The sequence below is a fragment of the Phaenicophaeus curvirostris genome, chromosome 6 (assembly GCF_032191515.1).
Source record: "Phaenicophaeus curvirostris isolate KB17595 chromosome 6, BPBGC_Pcur_1.0, whole genome shotgun sequence".
Classification (NCBI taxonomy): Eukaryota; Metazoa; Chordata; class Aves; order Cuculiformes; family Cuculidae; genus Phaenicophaeus; species Phaenicophaeus curvirostris.
This window is the reverse complement of record NC_091397.1, coordinates 43,529,215-43,550,185: the sequence shown is the minus strand read 5'-3', so window position 1 is coordinate 43,550,185 and position 20,971 is coordinate 43,529,215. Positions and strand designations below refer to the sequence as shown.

Here is a 20,971-nt window from a genome sequence, read left to right as displayed (position 1 = left end):
CCTTCGTGAGCTCCAGTTGCTGGCCTGAGAAGGGAATGTTCCTCTCCCAAGTAACAAGTGATAGGACAAAAGGAAATGGCCTCAAGTTGTGCCAGGGGAGTTTGGATATTAGGAAAAAATTATTTACTGAAAGAGTGGTAAAGCATTGGCACAGGCTGTCCAGGGAAGTGGTGGAGTCACCACTCCTGGAGGCATTCAAAAAAATGTGTAGATGTAGCACTTCAGGACGTGGTCTAGTAGGCATGGTGGTCTTGTGTTAGTGGTTGGACTCCACAATCTTAGAGGTCTTTTCCGACCTTAATGATTCTATGATTCTATAATGTTCCACCACAGGCTCAAAGCCATCCCAGCTTGGCAATACCATACAACCCAATCACACATTTGATTTTAGCAACTTTTATTGAATCACAGTTAACTGCAATCAACACAACTGTACCCTTTAAGTGAGTTTAATTCCCTTAGCTTAATGAGATTTTTGCTCTTTACTTCAAGATTACTATCCAGCAATCAAGAAGGCAAGAAGTACTTGAGACACGCAGGGGTGCTACACGTTTAGCGAGGCCACCATTTACATCCTGCTGAGGCACTGACCCTACTCGATGATGGTGATGGCCTTCTCCACAGAGATCGTTTTGATCACGTTTGAGATCAGCTTGGCTACGATTTTCTTCTCCCCTAGTCTCGTCGGAGTGCATATTATTTCAGACTTAATGATCTTACCAGGCTGCACATCCCTAAGGAGAAAGAAAAAACATAGTCTTAGCATGTTATGGTTCTTGCTTGCTGCTTTTGGATTGTTTCATTTAAAGATACAGCAACTCGTGTTTCTAGGGTGGGTATTTCCCTCCTCCTGTGACCAATATGCAGTAAGTGGAGCTTGGCTTGGTGGTGCTAGCTGGTGATCCTGGCAATCCTAGGGACCTTCTCCAGACTTCCCCATAGCTGAAACACTAAATTCAGCTCTGAAGGAAGCAGCTGTGTTCACACTGGCCAGGCAGCACTTGGCATCACAGCAGGAGTGTGCGGAGAGCCCCTGTCATGTTCAAATGCCCTGAGCATACCAACCTCTGCATGGGTCTTTCTGCTGCATGGACTGCACCCAAACATGATACGGTTTCAAACATAGCTTGCAAAGGGTCCTGTTACTCCAAATCCCCTAACCACCTCTTCAAGGGAAATTGAAAAAAAAAAAGAGCAACAAAGCAAAGTCCTGCCAAGCTCATTTCATGCTTGGTTCATCTCCTTACCCCTCATCAAATGTTGCCATCTTAAACAAGCCCAAGCCCTCCACAAGCAGCTTGCATTTGTCCAAGGTCGTATTCAGTTTGTTCTTGAAGATGAAGGCACAGGTGAAATCCTGGTTCAGTTTAGCTGTTTCTGGCATCTGGCAGAGGAGGAAAGACAGAAACAAGCCCAAATACTGGGGATCAGAGAGGTAGTAAGGATACCAGAGCTGCTGCAGGTTTGTTCCCCACCACCAGGATGGTGGGTGACACCCCCCTCACATCCTTTCCACCCTCCTGCAGCACCATGTGCTCTGCCCTGCTGGCTGTTTTCCGAGCTCTTCTCTCTGGTTTCTCAATATGTTTTTTTTTCAGGAGGCAGAGTTGTGGGGTGAGAGAAGGGCCCCGTACAAACTGTCCTCTTCCAACCCCTCCCCTCCAGCAGCCCCTGCCTGCCCATTTTAGATGGGGCAATAAAATCTTCATTTTATGGCTGCTTTCAACTTTCAAACAAAGGCTGAATAGCCAAACAAAACACCAAGGAATGAGCAGCCTAGGAGGTAGTAGTTTGGAAGACGTCCTTGGGAATACTAGCATCGCTTTGGTGTTAGAATGAGTAGGACTTTAATCCTTGTCTTGGAGGAGCTGAACTGGTGGCTGCCTCACCTGAACTGTGATGGGCGGATACTCAAATCCCATCACCACCTCCTTGGTGAGCTTGTCATTTGTCTCCTGGACCTCAGCAATGGCAATGACTTGGATAAGGAGTTCATCTTCCGCTGAGGCCAGTACCTTCATGTATGCATCGGGCTCGATTTTCAGAGGGATCTGTCTCTCTGCAGGAGAAAAAACACAACTCGGTGCTTCATCACATGCCCGTGAATCGAATGGCAAAGTTGAGGAGTGGGGTGGGCTGTATTTTCTGAGACCATCCCAATTTTGGCTTGACCTACGGGGCTCTTGGGAGAAGCCCCAGCTGGGTGACTAGTACCCGGCACACGTAGCCCACGGGAAGGGTGGCTGAGCCCACACCATCTCTCTGCCTAGCTGAGCACTCACTTGGGCTCACACCCAAGCATCTTAGTAGCCTTTGTCTCTGGCTACCCCAGTTCTCACAGGGAGGCAGAGGGGTGTGATGTTGAGTACATCTAAACCTGTCTCCTCTGGGGTTTTTCTGAGGCACTGCTTGCTATAAAATCAGCGTCTTTCCTTTCATTTCAGATTTTATCTTTAATTGCCTGGACAAACTTCCAGTGGCTTGGAAAAGCCCCAGAGTCAGCAGCATTGGAGCCTGAACATTGCTCCAGACACAAGCCTTCCTGGCTTCTGGGAATCAAAAAAATTGCCTGTTCTTATCTCTAAATGTATGTAGCTGCCTTTATGTCCCAGTCTGCTACATTTTGACAGACACAGTATGAAACACTATGCATGAAAACACTCAGCAATCACTAGCAGCAAAGATTTTTTTTTTTTTTGCAAGAGTGACTCATGCTCGGAATGAGCAAGCGCTATTAATTATTCATCACTTGTTAGTCTCTTCTTTAGCAGTTTTCAGTCACATTGCTGAGGATCAGAAATACAACCCAGGTTGTGCAAAGAAACATAATGCACAGTAAACAGCTCTGGGGATCAGCCAGGCAGGCAGTCATGAGGTTGAAATTTGCTTGGGCAAAGAATTCAGAAAATAACACCCACCAGCATCGCCACCAGCTGTTCATTAGATTGGCAAGCACAAGAACGAAAAAGCAAAGGCTGAAATTTCCAGCCTGTGAGTGAAATCCTGTGGGTGATCTGACCCATATGAACACACTCAAAGCCTGCAGTGGCATCTTTGATGCTTACACAGCGAGGACGGGAGGAAGATGCTCCAGCACACCTGGCTCACACTGTGAAAAGGTCTGTCTGCCCACAGTGAGGTATTTCTAGCTGTCTCATTGAAGCTGCAGCAGGGACAGGGCCTTCAGGTTTTGGTTCCTGCTGTGGATCCCACTCTGTTACTGAGACTCTCAAATGCAGTAATGAGAGAGGTAGGTAATAGGCAGGCAATTTCTGCTCTTCGTGCCTAACAGAGCCATGCACTGACCTATAGCTGAGCTGTTACGAACCAGCTCGTGTGTAATCCACACTGCCACAGTAAATAGCCTATAGAACACAGTAAATTTTCTGTGCCTACCAGATTTGCCTTCAAGCTTGACAGTCTCCTTGATACATCCAAGGTTGGCCTCAATTTTCCCAGTATAGCACTGCAGCTGGCAGGAGCTGAGAAGATTGATGGTCCAGCTCCCAGAAGCAGAGGTCTTCACTGTGATGGCCAGTTCAAGGGGACTGCCAGGATACAAAGCTGCTTTATTGCTTATCTCAAGATGGAGCCCAGACTTGGAGATCGCCTCCTGCTGGACCACAGGTTTGGAGCCTGCCTCTTCCCTTGGCCCAGCTGAAGCATTGCGTGCACGAGGTACCGGTCTTGGAGGGTTTATGAAGGCGGTAGCTTTCTCCATGGACAATCTTTCCTGTTTGGAACCTGGATGATAAAAATAGATGGGTGATAGCTGTAACTCCATCTTACTCAGAGCCACCTTCCCTTTATTTACTCTTCTGCTGAGCAGAAAGGATGTCAGGGCATCTCTAGCTTCTGCTCAGGAGATCCTCTTGGTTTACACTACCCGAGAACAAATCTTATGAAGGGCGGCTGAGGAAACTGGGGTCAAGAGCAAAGGAGGCTGAGGGGAGACCATATTGCTCTCTACAACTACCTGAAAGGAGGTTGTAGCAAGGTGGGTGTTGGTCTTTTCTCCCAAGTGATGAGTGATAGGATGAAAGGAAATGGCCTTGAGTTGTGCCAAGATAGGTTTGGATTGGATATTAGAAAACACTTATTCACTGAAAAGGTTGTCAAGCATTGGCACAAGCTGCCCAGGGAAGTGGTTAAGTAACCATCCCCAGAGGTGTTTAAAACACCTGTAGATGTGGTGCTTAAGGTCATGGTTTAGTGGTGGAGTTGGCAGTGTTATGTTAATGGTTGGACTTGGTGATCTTAAAGGTATTTTCCAACCTTAATGGTTCTATGATTCTAACTGTAGCATTTTGGACTGGAAGACTTTCCTGAAAGGGATACTTTTAGAGCATGAATGCTTTTCAAATTTTCAGCCTAAGATCTTCCTGCTCCTCACTAGGAAGGGAACATCAGATAAGGGAAGTCACCTTCAGGGAACTTGTACTCTGCAGTGATGTCTTCTCGCTTGTTCTGCCCCACGGCTTTTGTGCTTATGTTCACACCGATGCTTTTGGTATCTGTGCCAACCTTTGTGTACTTTTTCTTGCCATTCACCTCCTTGACGACCCAGTAGACTTCATCAGCATTCACTTCGGAATACACAAACCTGCTGTCGAAGGGCAAATACACATCCCCATCTCGGATGGCCTTCACTGGGCATGGACCACACCGGAAAATACCTAGACAGTGCATTCAACACCATTTACTTTTCCAAATATGAGCAGAGCCTCTGATTTTCCCTTCCACCCTAGGACCCACCCAAGCAAGAATCTGTGGCCATGGTAGTTGACTCTTAGTATAACAGTAAATGTTCCTCCAACTCAGTGATGAACTCTAAAAGCCCCAATTTATCCCATAGCTATTTAGGCTTTTTTTAATAGACGGCCAAGTTCTGGTAAGAGCTTTTAAGTGTTTTGCCTCACCTAAATGATTTTAGGACTTGAAAGTCATGGCTCAGTGATGGAGTCAGCCTAGTCCAGCCACCTGTGTTTGATCTTCTGTCAATACTCCACTTTCTACACAGCCTTGAGGATTAATGTTTTCTTTCCCATCTCCAAACTCCCTGCATCTGTGCAGGGAGGGTAGTCACTGATTTTGGCAGTCACTCCTCTCACTTACCAAGGCATGGGCTTGTGACTTTCTGAGGACAACTCTATGGAAAGCATCTTTACTGGGGAAAACTGTGTCATCTTTTAGTACAGACTGCTCTGAGCCCTCAACTTCACCAGAGAAATCAGAGGATGGTGGAAAGATAAATTATCTCTGATTTCCATTTTTGCACTCTGACCTCTGAAATGTCATTTATGTCCCCATAGCATCCTACAAGGTAGATTTTCTGCCTGCCAAGAAATGCAGTTGCTCCCATGCCAGGCTGAGACAGCAGGAGTAAGCCCTCCAGCTTTAGGATGTTGCTGCCCAAGTGCGTGAAGATGTGCATGGGGAGCATGTGCTTTGCTGACTGGGGACCATGGTTTTCATAGTAAATGTCCCTGTCCCCATTTGGACCTGCAGAAGAGCCTTACTAGTCAAATCCTACCTTCACTTTGCTCTTGAGGGGTTGAATCAATTGCCTGCCAGCCATCAAAACCTGCTGGTAGGTCTATCCGCTTCATCCAGACATCATTCCACACATGGAAGTTCCTGCATGCATTGGGATTGGAAAGAAAAAGAGTGAGCTGTTACAGCCAGAGGAGTCATGATCTCCTTTCTTAATCCTTAAGTAGGGCAGGTTTAATGGGGATTTGCATGTAACCCTGTGAAATCCCACACTTTCTCTCCCTCCTGGGCAGCAAACCAGAAGCAGTAGGGAAATTCTCAAAGGAAAGGCTCCTGGGGCTGGGGAACATGGTGCTGAGGGATGGGGTGGAGGGGTAGGAAGCATTAGCCCATTTTGACAGTACCAGACAGAGTCAAAGGACATTGAGGTCAGAGGTTCTCCGGATGCATTCAGGTAAATGTCAACTGTCAGGTTGTCATTCGTGTCATGCGCTGAGTTGAAGTTAGTCACGCAGCGGGATGGGATCCCCAAGCAGCGCATGACTGTGACACAGACAGACAAAACACAGGGTCACAAATCCACTCAGGCTGGTGGGAGCTTCTGAGGATTATCTTATTCAATCCCTCTGTCCACCCAGGGTTCTTTAGAACAGGTACCCAAGACTGTGTCCAGACAGCTTTTGAATATCCACAAGGATTGAGATTCCACCACTTCTCTGGGCAACCTGTACCACTGCCCCATCACCCTCACAGTGAAAAAAGCTTTTTTCCAAGTTCAGATGGAACATTGGATGTTTCAGGTTGTGCCCATCACCTCTGGTCCTGACACTGGGCACCACTGAGAATAGCCTGGCCTTGTTTGTTCCACTCCCTCCTTTTGGATATTTATACACATGGATAGGATCCCCCATGCCATCTTGTTTCCAGGCTGAGCAGTACCAGCTTCCTCAGCCTCTCCTTACATGCCAGACCCTGCCACCTCTGACTCTCAGACACATGACAATTTGGCTTACTGGCACAGTAATTAGGATATCAGAGAAACAAGACAGTTCACCGTTTACCTGTGGTGAGGACTCCTGCGAAGACCCAACATTGACCATAAAGGACAGGCTGCTTCGTTTTGTAATACTGCTGCAAAATTAAGACGCTCCCAAGCCAATCTGTAGGAGAGGTCCCATTGCTGTAGTTCCCTGACCAGTTCCCCAGCAGGACGCCACGGTCATCATTGGCATTAACCTGCAGCCATACACACATGCAAAGGAGAAAAATACAGGGTTGAGGCTGCGTAAAGCTTAAACTCTGGGGTCTCTGCTCACCCTGAGGCTCCCCAGGTGATCCACAGCCTTGTGATACCTAGGGAGGTCACTGGTGTTGGCTGGGACTCCCCTGGTTGGAAACCCTCCACCTGGATACCTAGAGGAAGATGGTACTGCTGCTCAGGGCAGACATAATGCACTTTTCACCTTGTATCCTAAGCCACAGAGCTCCCAGAAGGGTTCCACTGCAGAGTGGAGATGCTCCCCAAAACACAACCCTTGTGTTGGGCCTGCCAACCAGCTCTTGGGGAAGGAAAACCACCAAGGCACCTGCAAGCTTTGGAGATGGAGAAATACTGTATTTTGCTTGCCTCTTCTTTCCACCCAAAACGCCTCTGGCTCATGGTTTCCCAAAGCTACCCATTTCAGATGCATCACAAAATGATGTTCCACACCCCAGGGAAAGAAGAACAAGTAAAAAAGAGGAGAGAAAGCTGGAGGTGCAAAGCTGCTCACAGAGAGCCATACCAAAGCAGACATGGCTCTAGTCACAGGCACAGGATCTCTTCTTTCACTCAGCTTGATTTTACTTTTGTCCAGCAGGTACATGCAGGTATCCAAAACACAATCCTCAAACTGTTTTGAAGACAAAGTTGAGAGTTTTTTATACACCATTCTAAAGCAGAATTAGCTTGAGCACTACACAGCCACCTATCTAAGTACTTGGAAGAAACTGTGAGTAGTCCTAACTTCTAAACTTCCTGTATGATATTGAATTTTCAAGATTATGGGGCAACCCAATGCTGTTCTCTCCAAAGGGGTTAAACAAAAACCCACCTTGGAAGAAAAAAGCGTGTTTCATATGTCTTGCAAACACAGTTGGAAACAGCAGTCTTTATTTCTGTGATATTCCCAAGTCACCTACGTCATCTCCCCGCAACCCTGCAAATTACTCATAAGAGTAATGAAAATTTAATCGTGCTACAATTATTCAGTCTATTGACACAGCTACACAATTAATCCAGTGGGGGGGAGGTACATAAATGCATATTATTACAGTAAAAGTTTCCTAATTATTATAGCAATTACTCATTAAGCTCCTTTAGGTCCAATTCACAGAGATGTCAAACATTTGATCCAATGAAACTTGGCAGAATATCATATCAATTCTCATTGCTTCATGGCAGAATAAATATTAGGACAGGAACAGTCCCTACGGAATAATGCCCTTTAGCCCCTTCATGGAAAAGGCATCATCATGAACTCTTTTTCTGGGTTGTCTATATCTTGTAGCTTGAAATCACAGACTGGTAAAACAAAATGAAAAATTAAAAAAAAAGAAAACAAAAAAATGTTCAAAAAACCCAGGTTCCAACATTTCTTAGCAAGGAAGTTTGTCTGGATAGGGCACAGGATGCCTGTGTGCTTACTACAGGGTGCAAATAAACCTGCTCTGGCATCCACCTCTTATCTCCAGCCTGAATGAGTTTGTCATTCCACTCCACTGGATTTATCTCATAGGCAGAATGAAGGAACACCCTTCCTGAGAGTGCAGGCTGATTCTGTCCTGCACCCAGTACTTCACCATGCGGTCAGGGAAGGCACCACCGGAACGATGACAACCTCAGCCAGTGCTTTTCCCCTATATTTTCCCGATCACAATGCAACAGGTAGAGCATCGGACCTTTTTTCCCTCTCTCCACAGCTCCCAAGCTGGTTTACTGATGGCTGCTGTGTTGCATGAGAGTGGGGAATTCCTTATGGGAATCTTTTTAGCCAGAAATGTTCCATGTCCAATTTCCACGTCCCTTGTCAGGGGTCTCATGATCTGCTTATAAACGTGCCATTAAAGCCTGTTCTTAAGCTGTGGCTGGGGAAAATACTTAAGGATGGAGATTATTCTAATGAGGTGAGCTCTGCCAGTGAAGCTGGCAGGATCATTCAAGCGCTTTGAGCTACCCACAAGTTAAGCTGTTTATAGGTCTAAGTCATTAAAATGAATGTCTAAGGCAGAAAGAACAAACAAGGATAATAACACCAAGAAGACAGCTGTGTTTTACCTGTCCGAAATTCCAGGGTTTACCATATATGCTGTGTGCAGACCCAGTATAGATGTAGCCTGTATCATTGAGCACGTACTCCTTTCTCTGCGCCTCATCGGCCAGGAACACAACATCATCTGGAGTGAAAAAATCCCTCAGATGTAAGGTTGCACTCACACTATGCAATATGTTTCTTGGAAATCTAAACTGGGGGAGCTGGTGGTCTGTAATGTTCACACCAAATTATGACTATGCAGCACTCACTGTTTTTCTTATAGAGGAAGAATTTCCAATAAGACTACTCCTTATTTTACCCCTGTAGAAGTATTGCTATATGACTGTTGTTTTATTTTAGCAAAAGGCTTCCTTCTGAACACTTTAGTGGACTGGGAAGACAGCAGGGAGAATGAGGGGACTGCTACCAACCAACAATGCATGGATTTTATCTGTTCATTTTTTTACCTGGTTTCTAAGACAACCCAGCCCTCTCAGTTAACATTTGGGCTGACCCAGGGTAACAGAGAGGGGTGACATAGAAGTGATAACAGGGGTGACAGCGAGATGCTCCTTAACCTGGCACTGGGGACTCCCTAGTGAGGAGCTGGCTCATCGCTATTGCCCAGTTTCCATTGCCTCTGAGAGGGCACTACTTGGGGCGTTTTAAGGAGAAAAAGCAATGCATGTGGCAAAGAGAGGAGGAAAAACCTAAGGAGCAGCTCTCCCCCCGACAATCCCTGGCAGCAGTAATTATCACCCCCAGTTGCAGGAGCACTCACCTTCACACCAAGGATTGAACAAAAGGTAGATAGCATTGTTTGGGGGCTGGTAAATGTTAGTCCCAGTCTTCACATTCAGGGTGTATTTTCCCACTGGGGCCCTGGGGGAGCTGGTGACAGACAGCACGCACTGGGGAAGCAACAAGGAGAGATGGTGTGACGGATCCTCCACCACAGACACTGCACAAGTACAGCACAAGTGCTGAAGGTGGTGGCCACAGGGATGCATGTGGAAGAGAGGTGGGGCACATCCTGCTTGTGCAGTGGGGGAGCAATGAATCAATCACAGCAAGGCTGCTGCCCATATAAAATTCCAGGGCTAAGGGAAAGCAGGACTAGGGTATGAGTATTTGCTCTATTGATCCAAATGGTCTCGGTGTTGCTACCCTCCACCATCGCTCTGCTTGGGAGCATGGTCCACGAACTCTACCTCTTTGCCATTGATCTTGACGACGGAGATAAGCCACCCATTAGCGTCTTGCTCCTTCTTTGGGTTCAGCGACATCAGCGTCCCCCTGTTTTTCATTGGCTTTTCACCTGGAAACAAATCCAAAACAAGATGCAGGAGGGCTGCACAGGTCTGCAACAACTGCACAGTGCCAGGGAACAGCAACAGGCAGTCAGAGACTGCCAGGGCTCTCCCATGTTGCCTGAAGGCCATGGAGGGAGGACCAACTTACCGATGCCAAAACGCAGTGACAGCTTGTCAGTAGATTTCAGCTCCCTGCTCAAGGTGACCTGCATCTGAAAGGCCTGCCCACGCCGCACCACCGGGTTCTCAATGTTGTACGCATCTGTGTGGTGCAGGAGGGAGTTCTTGCTCTTGAAAAAGTCAATCGCAGTGACCTTCAGATCAGTACCTGGAAAGCATTTAGCAGAGAGGGAGAGAGAACAAAGAAAATTAGTTCGATGGCAAGTGGCGCAGTGAAGACAGTTTTCTTCTTCTCAGTGGAGCCCCATGAGTCATCAAAACATCAAATGTCCAGTGCTCTAGCACAAGGAATCACACCAAGGACCATCAGAGCTAAAGCATGGTACAAGTTTACATGTGTGTGTATATACACATACACACATGATACTGTGCAGATATATATATACACATGATACTATACTATACTATATTAAATATATAAAAATATAGTATTGTATAATATAATATATGCAATGCAACATAACATAACATAACAAATTACTTAGCCTATGTATATAGAGATATATAGTTTTGTTGCTGGAATGGGTCACAGAAGGTGCAGCAATCCACCATGAGCAGGGACAAATGCCTGCCTTGCCCTCTGACTATTTGGCCACAGGTGGCTGTGGCGTTCCTCTGCCTCTCTCCCTCCCAGCCCATGGGATCTAAGGGATGTTTGACCTCTGGGGTGGCACTGATCGAGTGGGGAATGAGCAGCTTGAGGGAGGCAGCAGCAGTAAGAGGTGTAGCCTGAAGATTTCTGCCCCGACAGCAGCCAGGCATCCAAATGGCATCCCAGCACCTCCATGTATGGGCATCTTGCATCGCCACACACCTTTGGGGCTGCTTTCTCAGCAGCCAAAAGGCTGCAAATGGGATCTCACTGGTCTGGAAATCCACATCTGCTGGACTTCTGCCTGCATTTGGATGCTGCCAGTTGGCCGAGGGCCAGCAGCTAGGAGCCAACTCCACAGCTTGCCATGGGCCAGGACGAAGGCATGACTACAAGTTTTGTTGCAATACTTAAAGTCTTGCTTCTGCAAAAGTCTTGCTTCCTCCTTAAAGGTGGAGTGGGGACAGTGCACCCACATGCCATACTCACAGATGCTTCAGGGCAGCTCTGTTCCCCCGAGCATCTCGCACGGGATACCACTGAAGGTCCTGACCATTGCAGCGTGCCCGTGGGCAGCACCCATGGTCCTGCCATGGCTCTGAGCCTTCTTCTTCTTGCCCACATCTGCTCAGCTGCTTTGATGTTGGCACCTCATCAAAACCAAGGCCGTGACAGCAGCTCCTCTTTGCTGCACGACTGTGCCCTGCCAAGCACATGGTGCCTCAGCTCCTGGAGTATTACAGATGTTTCTTTGTTACCACAGGTATTAACAGGAGTAGTAGTAGCAGTAGTAGCTGCAGTAACAAGGAGAGGTGAAGAAAGCACTGCTTGCCAAGGTGTGTTCAGAGATGATGCTCTCAAGCAGTTCCCGGCTAGCACAGGGCAGCTTAATAGTTAAACCTCACTGTTTATCTCAGCACATTTCCTTCTGGTTGAAGACTTGCCTTATATTAGCATTGAGCATATCCTTCATAATTATCAAATATTAATTAACAGTGGCTTTAATTACAAAACGTAGCACACAGAAGCTTTAAGTGAGCCAAATACACTGAAACTGGTCTCCCCTTGACTGCTGAGATCCCCAGTGTCTCTGGGATGCCATGAGCCTGGGAAACGTGACTCTTCAGAACTCTGAGGATGATTCTTTGTGTTTTACCCTCAAAAATTACTCCCAAGTATTATCACAGCTGTCATTAATCAACATCTTATGGAATTCTGCATATGTGAATCTCTGCAAGTTTTTTTCCCAAGGACTTTGTTTCTTCTACAACCAAAGTACCAAAGGAAGGTCTGGGGCCAGGAGGCAGCTGTGCTGCAGAGATGCTGCCTGTCTAGGGGGATGATAAATGTTGGGGGCAGCTTTCTGTCCTGCTTCACACCAACTGGTGCTTTTGCCTTTTGACTTCAGTACAGATTTGGACTCCAGCATGAGACCCTGCCAGGTGCCTTGCTCTCTTTCATTCCTACCGCAAGACCCGATTTTGAAGCACATGGCATTTAAAATCACCATATTCTGAGCCTCTCTCCCCTTCTGCAAGTCCACATGGGAGCAGGGCTGGGAAAAGGATGTGGGGATCCAAGAAGCACAACCTGACACCACGCTTGAGTAAAGAGTGAAGCCCTTGAGCAAAGCCTGAGCAAAGAGAAAGCCCTCACCTTTCAATAAAGATAGGGATTTGGGGGGTACTGCATCAGGCCTTGGCAGTCTGCCTGGGTGTGACAGGGAAAGCCAGAGCATGCCAGAACATGGCCAAGCTGTACTTCTTTTGAAGTGCCTAACCTGTCTTGTAACTGCCCATTAAATAGCCTTAAAGGATAAATTCCGTGTAAACAGGAGGGAGTAACAATACCTCAAAAGCACTTGCCTCCTGACTGATTCAGACAAAGATGTGGGAGAGTGAGGAAACTTAAAACTGCTTATGGTAACTTAGACATTAGTAAGTTCAAAGGCATAATGGTTTGAAGTGATCAGTTCACAAAACGTCTTGACAGATTCACACGGTACCGGGCAACCGTGCTAACTTGAGTATCAACAAAAGCCACCCCTCACAGCGAAGAGGCTGAAGTCTATTGGTAACTGCAGAGGCATGAAAGATGCTGTAGGCAGGGCTGGATCCAGTGCAGACTGAAATCAGTGGCATGAGTCCTACTGTGACCTGTGCCAGGCAGTGCCTTGAGTAAACCGAACTGATGCCCATGGATCCCCACCAGATTATTGTCTTTGTGTAATTCTTCCTAGTAACTATATAAACCATATTTATCTTAATTACATAACAGTTACCAGCGGCACACCAAATAGACTTAAAATTGACCATCACTTTTCATTAACTGATTTCATTTTCGAGTGCTTTTTGTTTGCTTGCTGCCTGCCAGATGCCAGCCTTGGGCAGATGTTTTGCTCACTGAGGTGTGTGTGAGTGTGTGTATATGTCAAAAAAATTCAGCTCTTTTCAGAAGGACAAGGGGAAGTGCATGTTCCTCAGCATTAGCAAATCTCCAGCCACCAAAGCTGCTTAACTTTGTTCCTTACAGAAACACTGATTCAGGGCTGATAAGCTACTAGAAAACAGTCCTGGCAAAGGGAGAGGGCTTTGGAGGGGTGTGGGAGTGATTACATAGGATGGCTGTGGAACAGAGCCCTGGGGAATTCGTCCTTCCAGCATCTCCTAAGTTAGGGACTGCATTTCCATTCCTTGTTTCTGGAAATGGCTGATGTTGAGGATGCGCAGAGAAAAAACACAGAAAGCAGATGCCATGGAATGCACCCTGACAACGCAAAGCATTGTGCCGAAGACCTATCCCCATGCAGTGCTGCCCATCGACCGCATTGCACTTCGTCCTGTGCAAACACACTTGTGATACCCTGTGATCTGGCTGGCGTGGTGTGGTGTGCCATGTCGTGCCAAGAAATGTCGCAGAGCAAGCTGGTGACGCACACGCTGCCATACGCGAGGGGACTTGCCTGCAGCTGCCCTCCCGTGCAGCTTTTGGCTTCCTGCTCAGCCTCCTGCCCAGGGTGTGGGCTGGGTGCCCGCATGCCCCGTACCTGGCTGCCTGCAGGCAACCTGCTTTGCCAGCATGGGAATTAACAACTTCCAGCAAAGCCGAGTGTGCTGAGAATGAGCCTGCTCACGTGATGGAGGCTGGAGCTGCAAGAGGCAGCCCTGGCTGTGCTCATTCCTTGGGGCAGGCCAGAAGCAAACCCAAATCCCATCAGAGAACTTTTTTCCATTTTTAAAATGCATTTCAAGACCATATTTGTATTTTTGTCTCCTAGTCCTGTGATTTATCCTTTCTAGAGCTTCTTCCTACGCTAACCCACTTGCTCCATTGCATACCTTCCTGGGAAGGTGTTCAGAGCCTTGAAAAGCACAGACATAGCCCAGGACACTAAAGGGGACACGGGGGCTATGCACTGGGAAAGATCTAGGGCCTTTTTACCATGAGGATGAGGTGATGGGGTTTTAAAAAACATCTTAAGACAATAGTGTTTATAGCATGCCTGGCTTCAGTGGAAACAAGGGCTGCTCAGGACACAAGGGAAGTGGAATGAAGTGCAGTTTTGCAAGAGAGAAAAATTTGAACACCTGCATTTTACTCTTCATCCTTGTCCAGCCTCCAGCAAACACTCTCTCACATCCCAGAGATCATTATGTGAGATCACATGCCAAAGATGAAGCTTCCTAGAAAATTTCAGCTCATCAACATCTGGAATATGGAGACATGAAATGGAGGGACTGTCAGGACACTCTTCCCCTGCTGATGGCTGTGGAGACCTGCTCCCAGCTCCATTGCAGGCATCACCCAGTACAGCTACTCAGCTGCACCCCAGATCCCAGGGATTTTGGGCATCCTGAGGTTGGGCTGGCCTCAGGAGCACCGCCAGCAGTCGTGGTTCAGCAGCTGATATAGGAATGACTCAGAAATCTTTCTAGGTAGGTACAGGATCTTCTAACAATAGGGCAGGCAAGACAGCAATGTGTTGCAGCACGAGTCCAAATAAACCCCTTCTTCAGTTATTTTGAAACTTCTGTCAGATGCGATCAGCTATTGCTAAAGAGTAATAATCTACATGATTAAGTAGCTTGAAAGAAAGAAAATCCTTCCGCCTTTAAGCATAATAAGTTTAGAAAAGCTGCACTTCTTTCCCATTATCTTCAATAAACCCAGATGTCTACAAGTTGATGAGAAGTGGGTTTCATTTTTCAGTTGGTTTATCGATCCATGAAAACCAGAATTTGCACAGCCAGAGCAAACCTATCCCCCGTGAGCAGTGGTGGCAGTGAAGCACCTTTCCCCCAGTGTATCACCCAGTGTATCACACACATCATCAGAGGGGTGAGAGACCCCCCATCGCTAATGAAGCTGCCAACCTTTCTGCAGGAGACCTGCCAAACTGTGCATCTAACAGAGGCTATTGTATTGAATGTTAAAAACTCACCACTCATGGTTCTTGTTGGTATCTTGGTCCGAAGTACCTGTGATGCCAGCAGCTTCTGAGCTCCTGAGTAGCCTCTGCCAGTTGCTTCTGAGCGTGGAGAAGGAAGCCCTTTTTATCAGGGCTCGCTCTGAGGTGTCAGCAGGTCCACTGCCAAGGGGTGGTGTTTAGAGAAAGGAAGTTGCTGTGGGGAAAAAAAATGACTACAACTCCCTTTGCACATATTCAGGCAGTGAAAAACAGTGAAACTTAAATCCCAGCTCACATGGAAGGTGGATTTGCATAATCAGATGACAAGTGGACAGACCATTTGCTGATAAACAGTAAAATCATGGGCTAGATGAATAACAAGAATGCACTTATGCCCTAACTTCCAGGTTACCGGGACTGCAACTCAAGGGCTAACTATACAAGGCAGCCCACAAACTTTTGATCCTTTAGAAAACAGAGTTTTCAAGTAGGACCAGCCTAAGTTTCTTCGACGGTAATGGTATTTTTGTTATCATGTTTGCGATAGATGCACTTGAAGCTGTGGACTAAAATCCAGAGTTTACATGAGTGGGCTGGAAAGCCCAAGGATCTTGACATTAGCCCCTTCCCTGCAGCATCAGGCAGATGCCAGGGGAGGTAACCCAGTGGGAGCCGACATAGGAAAGAAGAGAGACAGGCCAGGAGGACCAAGAAATGTGGTGGATCAGGAGCTGTTTGCCAGCTGCATTTTGTGACAGTTGTACCAAAGGTCTCTGCCCAGGAGGTGGCTGGACACCATGTGCTCCACTGCCACCCTGGTCCTCAGGGTGACCAAGATGGAGACGTGAGTTTACTCCACAGAGGGGAGAGCTGGTAGCACACAGGCCAACAGAGACATGGGGACAATGACCGGAAAGAGACACAAACACATCCCCAAATACCCAAAAGTCAAAAGACAACTCAGTCATGGGAGCAATGTCAGCCCCCCAAATGCCTTCCTTCATGGCAGCAGGCCAGGGTCCTACCATCAAGGTAGGATTCAGTCTGCAAGGCTGGCACATCTAATAGAGCATCTCCCTAAACAAGATCTCCCTATAGAAGCCTTCAAAGGTATTAACTTTTCTCCATCAATTCAGGTAGCTAGGTATTTACTTTAGGAGGACTGTCTAGTTCAAGCTAGGTGCTGAATTAGCAGATCCCACCCTTTGGGCATGTCACTGCTTGCTGTTAGGTGTACGCTGGGTGCCCTTACTTGAAAGCGTGACTACCGCATCCCAGGGCACTGATAGTTCAGCACACACCTATTATCTTACAAGACATCTGTATAACCATCTGAACTGCCAATGTTCTTAGCAGATGGAGCATCACTCCCCATTCAGCACCAGAAAATGTGCTGGCTAGTACATATTTCACCACTGAAAAAAAGGCACTACAACCCCAATTTACCTTTCAGCATTGCTTTTACTGTGTTTCTTTCCTCCCCGAAGGTAAAAGACACTCTTGTTTAGAACCAGTATGGGATGAAGTAAAGTATACGTAGAATGTCAGTACAATAACATAACCAATAACATGTAATCTGAATGTTTATGGTGCGTATTACTGGTTTCCACTTAACTGCAGCACCAGAGTAATCCACTTCATCTGTGCTACTGAGAATAGCTTTCTAGTCCATTCTCAATTTATACCATTCCACACTTGGTTGAAGGCAGTTTAAATTGTGTTGACAAATAGTCCTGCAGCAAAACTGACAGTTTTTTTTACACAGGAACACTTTGCTCCTGAAAAAATGTTATGTAGGTTCATGCTGGAGGGTCAGTGGAGGAGGCAGGGTATGTATTCACCAGGGACAGTCACATTCCCAGTCCTATAGGGTTTTGCAAAAGGCTGATTTCAACAGCATGCATGTTCTGACCTTCACTTTGATCCTCAGAGTTCAAGGAAAGGGTACGGAAGTTAGACGGGTGTGGGTTCTGTCCTGCCATGAACCTACTTCATTCTGGAAGGTGGTTGACCTTTACTCTGACTACAAGAATTTTTGGTATACTCTAGCAGACAGCGTTTAGGTTTCAGTTCTCCTTTCACTTTGTGCATTGGTGGTCTCACCCGCTCCCATTATCTTTTTCTATGTGCTGGCATATAGCATCTCAATTGAACGGCACTAAACTTGGCACATGGTACAACGTTCGAACATGAGCTTCCTCCCCTGGCTCATACAAGCTTGCCCTGCAACAAAAGGCCGTTGAACCATAATACCTACGAGACAGCTGTTGGCAAGGTCTGAGAAAGGGATTTCAACTTAAACTGTGAGAATGTTTTTCAAAGACATGGCTTCAGCTTGTTTCATGTTGTCAGTAGGTGATCTCTGTCCTTCCTACAGGCAAATCTCCTTTTGGTTTTGCCAACCAGAGTGGCCAGAGGGGCTGGCTGTGGTTCAGCAGCGCAGCTTTTTTAACTTCTCCTTGGTGAAGCTGTGAAAATTACCAGCCCTCTTGATTTTTTTTTCACAAATATTTGCAACACTTAATCACTTCAGTCCGTCTCATAAAAGTATACTCTTCTAGTTAACAGAAGCAAGAGATTATATCTTTTTCACAGACAATCTCCAGCCTATTGCTAATAACGTTAGCGACTCACAGCCTAGCTTGCAAAATCAGACACCAGAGGCTATTGGCCTTATCTGCATCTATGGGCTGCAAGGTAAATCACCTTATTAGCTGGCATAAGAAGGTAATAAAATGCAAACAAATAAAATCAGAATTCCCCAGTGGCTGCTCCCCTATTTACAAGCTTGCCCTTTGTCTCAGGTTTTGTTTGGTTTGCATATCAAAAATTACAATAGCAAGTCAGAATTCCAGAAGATGACCACAGATACTGATGCCAAGCAGGAAGGCAACCCAATCCTTAGCTTTACAGTTCCATTCTCTTGTGACCACATGTCTAGTTATGGAGAAGTTGCTTTTTATAGTAGTAATGAACTGACCTACATTTTTTATAGCCATGTAAGGCTTCGTGTTGTTTCAGTTTTGTCTTTTTTTTTTTAATATGTCCAGTCAGAGAAGACTCAAAATAAAACACAGATCAAACTCACTACAGGTTTCCTTTTTGGTGCTCTGTAAATATGAGTTAAACCTTCCAGTTGCCCTGCAAAGCTGCTCTGAGATGCCATGTGGGAAGTGGTGCATCTACCGAGCTACACACACACACAACTCACGTCTGGGCCCCGAGGGACACCACAGCAAGAAGGTCACTGACCACAGCAGGACTGTTCCCACATGTACCATCTAGTATGCGTTGAGTCTGTCCTGAATCACAGCCTCGGAAATGATAAGTAAGGTGAAGTCTTGTGAGGTTAAAAAGAAAAAAAAAACAAAACCAGAGCAACAGAAAGTAGACAAAGGGTTGGTCTATCCCTTTTGACCTGGACCTTATTATTTGAGGTGATACACTGGCCCACCCCTCACCATTTCATTACACTTGTATCTTAGTCATTAAGAATTTCCTACTAGTGACGTGCATCTTATCCACATCATGACCCTGACGTGTTGTGTTGCTTTTACTGTGAAAGGAGCATTGATCCAATTACTTCTCACTCATGTACATCAACCATGGGCTATGACGGTGGCTGTCAGCAATGCCCTGCGGGCATCCCATGTTCCCAGCTGACAGATTCTCTTCTAGTCTTACATGAGCCAACTTGTGGCAGGCAATTGGATGTCAGCAGTTGGTGCAACATGGCCAAGCCCAGATCTTGACTAATTCCAAGTCGTCTGGCACAAGCTACTTGGTAATACCAGACAAATACCAGAGAAGTGATTGACGCCAATAAAATTATTACAGAAATCCAGTTGTTTCCTTCTCACTAAACCTTGAAAGAGGATTTTGGACCTAAAGTTAAGGATGTAGGTGACTATCGTTGGGCATTTACCTCTAGAAGGAAAGAAAACCACATTGCTCTGTGCCCAATCCAACACTATCCAGGGATTGTGTTCCTGAAGAAGGCAAAGACAAAGATAAAACAGATACCACAACTACACATATACCAGATATAGGCTTTTTGCCTTGTAACCCCTAATTAGGCAAAACACTCTTATCTAGCACTTTTCCTGCCCTGAAAAAGAAGTTCTGTAATCATCACAGGAAACTGAGTTTTTAGGCCAGGCTATCTTTGAAAAAAAACAGCTGCTTTAACAGCAAGCTAAAATGCTAGAATGTGAAAATGTCTTTTCTGGTTATTTTTCAAGATGCCTTTCTCCTTCCCTGGCTGAGATGCAAGAGGCAAAATTGCAAAATCAATCTAGATATAGGGAGCAACAAAGGCTGAACTTGGGACTCCAGTCCTATGACTGTTTGACCTTCAACTCCGGTACAACTGTTGCACTGGAAACACCAAAATAAGCATGCTCCTCTTCTGAGGAGATTATGTTATGTATGGGGCTAAAATGACTCAATACAAGGTACTTCTGCTTCGCAGCATTTTGTGCAAGAAGTGACAAAAAAAGATCTCCATTGTGTTACTTCTTCCAGGCAGCAGCTTTTATTAATAATAGAATTGCCTCCTGTTTGAACCCAAGGAACCCGTCAGCATCGGCTGCATCCTGCGGGTGGGAGTTCCTCAGCTGAGTGACACACTGGGAGAAGGAAGCTCCTCTGGCTTTGAGGCTGCTGCTCGCCTGCTTCCCTTGTGGCCCCCACCTTTGTGGTAGAGGAAACAGTCAACAGCTCTGCCAGCTTACTTTCTCCATGCAACTCATGGTCTTCTCAGATCCCAAAACAAATCACCACCATCTCTTTTCCACACTAAGTGGTCCTAGCCGGCTAACTCACTCCTCACACCTTCATCCCACCCCGTCAAGACACCCAGGATGAGGAGAAGGACCCCCCTTACAGTGTGATCCTGTAGTGTGTGCTTGGAAAGGGTCCAGCGGGGTGGGTGCAGATACTCCAGAGTCGTATCCACCCTACTGTCACTGACCCACGAACTAGCTTTGAGTGAGCATGTATGACCACACTGACTGATTGCCATGTGGATGCATATTCACAGCCTACACCTAAATCAAACAATACGAAAAGGTAAGAAGGAAAATAAAGCAAAAGAGGGCTGAAAAGAATAAATGGTAAGGGCAAGTAAATAAATAGTGCAAATATTGAACCAGGGATAAAATAGTTTATCTGTATATTAAAAACAGCTTCACAGCACAAGAGAAATACTGACAGAATAGCTTCCCACCTACAGGATATGTGTTTGTTTGCACACATCTAAGTGAGAAAACAGAAACTTGCATGCCAGTGTCTTCGAGTAACATTTCTTTGTGCCGGGGTGGTGCGACAGCTTCTCCCATCTGTCTGCGTGGGTGTGCCTGCCTATACACTCACAGAAGTACACAGACTACAGGTCAGATTATCATAGAATCATAGAATCATAGAATCACCAGGTTGGAAAAGACCCACCAGATCATCGAGTCCAACCATTCCCATCAATCACTAAACCATGTCCCTCAGCAGCTTGTCCACCCGTCCCTTAAACACCTCCAGGGAATGTGACTCAACCACCTCCCTGGGCAGCCTGTTCCAGGGCCCAATGACCCTTTCCATGATTTTTTTTTTCCTAATGTCCAGCCTAAACCTCTCCTGGCAGAGCTTGAGGCCATTCCCTTTTGTCCTGTCCCCTGTCACTTGAGAGAAGAGGCCAGCT

At 46.4% G+C, this 20,971-nt stretch overlaps 1 protein-coding gene across 1 annotated transcript; it reads right to left on the bottom strand.

Moving 5' to 3' along the window:
* Positions 1–380: 380 nt before the first annotated feature.
* On the bottom strand, positions 381–15,413 carry TGM4 (transglutaminase 4). Its single transcript, XM_069859987.1, has 14 exons — positions 15,313–15,413; positions 10,248–10,427; positions 9,998–10,104; positions 9,568–9,697; positions 8,810–8,928; positions 7,278–7,385; positions 6,555–6,729; positions 5,898–6,036; positions 5,534–5,637; positions 4,425–4,676; positions 3,397–3,744; positions 1,890–2,059; positions 1,248–1,384; positions 381–734 (listed from the first exon to the last, which is right to left on the bottom strand). The coding sequence occupies exons 1-14, from the start codon at positions 15,317–15,319 to the stop codon at positions 593–595; spliced, it is 2,118 nt and encodes a 705-aa protein (XP_069716088.1). The 5' UTR covers positions 15,320–15,413; the 3' UTR covers positions 381–592.
* Between the last annotated feature and the right edge of the window lie 5,558 nt (positions 15,414–20,971).